The 6,000-nt window shown below is 33.6% G+C and overlaps 1 protein-coding gene across 1 annotated transcript in view; it reads left to right on the top strand.

Moving 5' to 3' along the window:
* The first annotated feature begins 361 nt into the window (after window positions 1-361).
* Window positions 362-6,000, top strand: part of LOC105220738 (uncharacterized) — a 115,640-nt gene continuing 110,001 nt past the window's right edge. Inside the window, exon 1 of the mRNA XM_011197203.3 lies at window positions 362-2,090. Coding sequence (XP_011195505.1) covers window positions 2,033-2,090 — 58 coding nt within the window. The 5' untranslated portion in view covers window positions 362-2,032. The remainder of the gene's footprint in view (window positions 2,091-6,000) is intronic.

Raw genomic sequence — 6,000 nt, 5'->3', positions numbered from 1 at the left:
TACAATGGAACTGCATTGATAAGGAAGCAACAAATGTTTGCGTTGTTGGACAGCAAGAAAAGCTTTTAGCGCCACAAAACAACAATAACAACAACAGAAACTTTTGTCCCAAAAATGCAAAGGACGCTCACGCGCGCTCTTCAACAGGCTTTCAACAACATTTGTGGCGCTCTTTAGTGCTCTTTGGCACATTTGCGGAGCGTAAATCTCTCTATGTGTCGTAACGGAATTTGTTGTGGGTGGTGCTATTTCTGAATATATTTTCCACGACGACGATGATGACACGGTAATGTGTTGGTGTTGCTGCTGCTTGGTGTTGGCGTAACAGCAAGTTTTGCGTTGCGTTGCGTATCCGTGGCTGTCTAACTGTTTGTTAGCTGACGAAAAATTTTCGAAACGGTTCTTGCCACCGTCAGTCTAGGGTAAACGCTTCAGATGGGCACAACAAGTGCGCGCGTGCTAATAATCTTCACACACACACACACATATACACACACAGAGTAGTGGTTCAGTTGTAGAGCAGTAGTGAAAGTGCTAAAGTGGTGTGTGACAATTAAAACAAAAAATAACAAAAACAACACTACTTACTTGAAAACAAATTGTGCGATTGTGCAGTGGTGGTGAAGTCAGTCTCGCGACGGTAAAACCGCGTTTAAAGCCACTTTGAGCCGCGTCTCAACCGCAAACCGCCGATATTCACACCAACAACAACAAACAATTGCTACACAGCCAATAACGGTTTGTTGTTGTTGTTGTTTGTGCGAGGCAGCGTTAAGTCGCTAGCGCCTGTCACTTTAAAGTTTACTTTCGATTTGCTGATTGTTGCGCCAGTCATTTCGAATTCGACGGAAATAAGCGACTTATCCGGAAGTGGAAATTTTACGTCGCGTTTTAACGGCATCACCATCGCGTTTGCGTGCGTTTGTTATTGTAATTTCTGTAATAAATTCTTCCTGTCTGCCTGACTGCCTGGCTGCCTTGGAAGTTTTTCGTGCTTTTTTACGCAGTTGTTGTTTTTTTGGTGAATCACACGTCAAGCGGCCGAAACGCTTGAGTGGCGCCGACTTCAGCGCCTCAAAAAGAAATTCGCGCGTGTGTGTTTATGCGCAAGTGCTTCGCGCCCGCGTTTTTCATATATAAATATATAGATATATACGAGTGCATTGTTGTTGTTGTTGCGCTGGTGTATGTAAAAGTGTAAGCGCAACGGAAGTGTTAAATCGTAAATAAAGTGGCATAGCTTTGCTGCTAGCCTCTCAACTAGTTGTACACTGGCGCACCCTCAATTTGTGTTAGCCAAGCCAACGCTTTGTGACTGAGTGAGTGGGGCAAAGTGCAGATAATTAGAGTTTTGCTTTAAGCAAACGAAACAAGTGAACAAAGTGTATTTGCAAAGCCAGTATTTTTGTAGTCGAAATTTGTAACAATTTTGCTGAAATTGCAAGTGATAGCGGTTGCAGGCAATTTACGCAGCTAATCGATAGTGGAAGTTATGACTTTAAAGAGTTGATAGAAATTGCTGTAACCAATTGGCATTACTCAACCTAAAGCAAATTAAGTGAGAACATGTAACTGAGCAAGGCAAACGTGCACAAGTTCCCAACGATTTAGCAGCACAGTCCCCACAGTCCCGCAAAGTATATAAATTTAGTACGTTTTGATTGACCCTGGCACGTAAAAAAAAAATTAATAAATAAAAAAATAAAAAAAAAAATATTAAGCAAAGCATTTTAGCTGCTAACCAAATGGTAAATTAGTGAATGAAGTATTAAAGCATTTCAACAAATATTTTTCAATTGCAATCCCACCCTTAATTAGTAAACCGAAAAATTTTTCAAATCATTGTGAAGATAATCAACCAACAGTCTAGCAGCTAGTGTATAATATTTTCGTCAAATATTTGCCAGCGAATTTACGCATTTGTTTACGCGGCACTTTGCAGCAGTTTCAACGCCAAACGCCAACGCCCCATACCGACTTAAACCATCTCCACCGAATCGCTACCGAGGCAGCTAAAAGCAGCAAACTGAAAATGTATAACTTTTGGATAATCGTTTTATGTCTAGGATTATTAGCAACCAAGCCAATAAGTAAGTGCAATTTTCTTGCTATTACCACAGTACACATTCACATACATACTTATAGTTATATAGTACATAGAACTATATATAGTTGTAGACATATAAAGCGAAAACTGGCTCGAATGAGTTTGTTTACTTTGTGTAAGCTTGTTATTTAACTTTGTTAGTTGCTTGTTTACATAAAAGCAATTGTTAGTTTGTGACGCACATACATTAAGATGTATGTCTATTGAATTGAATTGAATTGAATTGAAAGGATATCTGCTCGTTAAATTATTGTTTTTGTGATATTTAAGTTGGCTGCAGGAACAAGCAGCATTGTAATGCTTTGTCTTTTTGTCGTAAATTTAAGGAAAATCGTTAAAATGCCTGTTAAACGATTCTATAAAGATTCAAATGAAAATGAAATTACATTGGAACATCTCTAACCTGAATCACTATAATCCACAAAAAAACTTCGAGTTATAGAATTTTCATTAAAATATAAAATTGTTCAAAAAGCTGTAAAATATAGATTTATACACAGTTTTAGTTATTTACTTCGAAAAATTCGATTTCGAAATTCGGAAGGAAAATTGTATTAAATTTGACTTTTATTGCCAATTCAAATGTTCGAGTTATGGAGATCTTCGAGTTATAGAAGTTCGAGTTATGGAAGTTCCACTGTTCCAATAAAATAATAATTTAAATAATGTTGATATCAATTAGTTTGTCAGATAATTTCTACACAGAATTCTTTGTTTGGGTTCTATTTTAAGTGACTTTAATTTTTTTCACACTTAAAACTTCAGTATATCAATATTTTGGACGAGGTTTTTGCAGTTCAATATATTTATAGATATATTTATCTAATAATTGTGCTTATTTATGTCAAATATGAATATTTTAGCATTGTAGTCAAGTGCTAGAAACTTCAAGCACTGTAAGTTTTAAATAATTTTAAGATTCTCTGCACAAGATTCTCTACTTTCTACTTCTCTAAGAATACATTTTCTCTACGTTAACTATTTAAGTTTATATCGAGAGTTCTAAAAATTTAAAGTACACTCATAGATGGGGAAAAATTACAGCAGTTCTTGAGTACTTTAACTCCGAGGTCTAATTTTTATAATATGCAAGTTCTGATAATTTCATTGTACTTGTTATTTAAACTAGTTCTGATATTTTTATGAATTTACTGGTACTAAAATATTCAAACAGTGGGTTGTTTTATCGGTTTGGTGTAGATAGGTAGGAGTGCAAATTTATTTTTTTTTCAATTAGCACTAGATGTGCCATTTATATATTACGTTTCATCGTTACGTTCAAACCATTTTGTGGTTTTGATATGTGCGATATGCTTCTATTAGACATACATTCAAGGATGGGACGAGGCAAGTGAAAATTCCTTCTAGTTCACATTTTCAGCTCATACTAATAAGTCCCTAAGTTTTGTCTTGTCATATTTTGACCATACCTGTTTAGTTGTTTGCGTTTGGTACAATGGTTTATTAACACGACTTTTGAAAACATTTTTATGAAGCGATTCCTTTATAATATTAATTTTTGAATCTATCACACACATTTCATCCTAACCTAATAAAATTATTATAAAATTCGGATAAATAATAAATAATATTATAGAAAAAATAAAACAAATAGAAAAACTAACTCAATGGACTATACCAGTGTAACCCATGAAAAATTAATTGTTTCGAAGTTTTTTGCACATAATTAGGTATATTTTCAGCTACATTTCAAAATTTTTGCTTTACTAAAATATTGAAAAATAACGGAGTTATATGCTGTCTTCGGAGGTGCCAAAAAAAGTTGCCCAACTGCTGACATGATTCCGGTCGAATGAGTTGCTGAAATAAAAAAATCCAAAAAGGTTTTTAAAATTGAAGGTATTCCCTATACAATGACCTAAAATTTTTGAAAAATATCGAAAATTAACAAAATGGTGTAGTTCTGAAATAAATTTCGTTTTTTAGATAAAAAAGATGTCGAGTTTTTAATGTCAAATTGACAATTTTCAACCAATGAGAAAGGTCGTAAGTCATTGTATAGTAAATATATTCAAGAGTACTCAGTTTAAATTTGAAGTCGATCGGTCATAATCTCAATGAGTTAGGATGTAAGCAATTTTGAAAAATGTCGTTTCGATAAAAATCCGTTTGAAGTTTCGACCATAGCTGCTTTTACCACCGAGCGGTCACTCTTTAGAAAACTATTCAAGATACGACCTTACCGCTTTCACAGGATATTTTTGAAAGTGTAAACCATCGAATAAGCCAAAAATTAAAAAGAAACGATTTTTGAAAATGTCATATTGGTATAGCCCCTCAAAAACCGATTAATATTTACATCTCCCTTTGCATATATCATTCTTAAACAAGTATTTTGTAAATGCAATTCTCAGAGTAAGAAAAAAATGGAATTAAATAATATCAGTATTTAAAAATTATTTTATTTGCAATAAGTGCTTGATTTTGCGTTCTACATTTAACTTCTTTATAGCTTTTGGACAATGATATCAAGAATATCACATTCAGGATACCTCCTATTGTTCAAATATTTCTGATTCAGGCTCTAAAAAAGCAGTAATTTCCTAACTAACGATATTTTAAGCTTTATGGAAAAATATTTATATATTTTTTAATAAATTCTATCTCATTTTCTATGTATCCTACTGTATGTGAAAATATGATCTGTTATAATATGAATAAAAATTGATGAAGCTATGCAAACCCTTTCTTAATTTGTTGTAGAAATATAACTATTTATCAAAACCCATGTTAATACTCAAACTTCCAACTAATATAAAAATATTATAGTCATAATAACAATAAAAACCATGTAGAAATAGACTGTTTAATTTTATATAACAATAAATAGTTCAAAATAATCTGATCCAATACTACCAGCCGTCATTAAATCATAACATTTTATAGTATAAAAATATTCTCGTATTTATTGCTCACAAGATTCAACAACTCAATGAATTCATTTTCCACATCCTTTGAGCTTTTTACTGGCGCTATAAAAAGTGCACACACTTAATAGTATTTCTATTTTATTAACTACTTTGCTAATAAAATGGAATGGAAGAAAAGTTCTTAAAAAATATTTACCCAGCAAATTAACAAGTCATGGCGAAATGAATTATTCATAAAAGCAACAACGAAAAAAAAAGTTGGACGTCCAACTGTACGAGTATTGAGTGCAAAAATATTAAAACCATGACTTTCACTTAGCGTAAAGCTGCAAAAACAACAACACACTAAGTGCTCATTGACTAGGCGTGTTGTTGAACAACAGAGTTAAGATGTTGGCTGATGAAGGTTGGTCCACAGCTAGCAAGCGGAGGCAGCAGTATTTATTAGTTGAACGTTTGCTGTTCTTCTTGTTGTTGTTGAGGGCCACAAATTCGATAGCGTTGCGGCTGGTGGAGCGTTGAAGCGTGGTTTAAGTTGGATTTGTTGATGCAGTCAACTGGGTTAACTAGCCGACAGTATATCAACAATGAGCGTGGGTGGGAAAGGGTAAAGGGAACCATGATTTGGAAAGTGCACTCAAGCAATTGAGTGAGAGGAGGTTTAAGAAAATGGCTTAAATTGAGTAAAAAGTAATGAATTTAACTGTGTCTATTTTTAATATTATAAATTAATAATAACTTAAACAGTGGTTCACTATTTATATCTGAAAAGAAACTAAGCTTAGAAATTCTAAATTGTTGATTAGCTGATAGTTGCGTTTTAATCAAGCCCTTTCGTTGTGATTATAATGTTATAGAAATCGTTTGGCTTTTGGGAGTCCAATGAGTGCAATGACGTCTAAAGTTCGACCGCTTTGAGTCTGGCATCCTTTCGATCTCAACCTTTGAGAAACTTATGAAGCAATTTACCTTAAATAATACTCCCTAATTGGCTTTCTGTAT

The sequence above is a fragment of the Zeugodacus cucurbitae genome, chromosome 2 (genome assembly GCF_028554725.1).
Source record: "Zeugodacus cucurbitae isolate PBARC_wt_2022May chromosome 2, idZeuCucr1.2, whole genome shotgun sequence".
Taxonomy (NCBI): Eukaryota; Metazoa; Arthropoda; class Insecta; order Diptera; family Tephritidae; genus Zeugodacus; species Zeugodacus cucurbitae.
The sequence above is the reverse complement of the archived record's forward strand: the minus strand, read 5'-3'. Positions and strand labels throughout refer to the sequence as shown.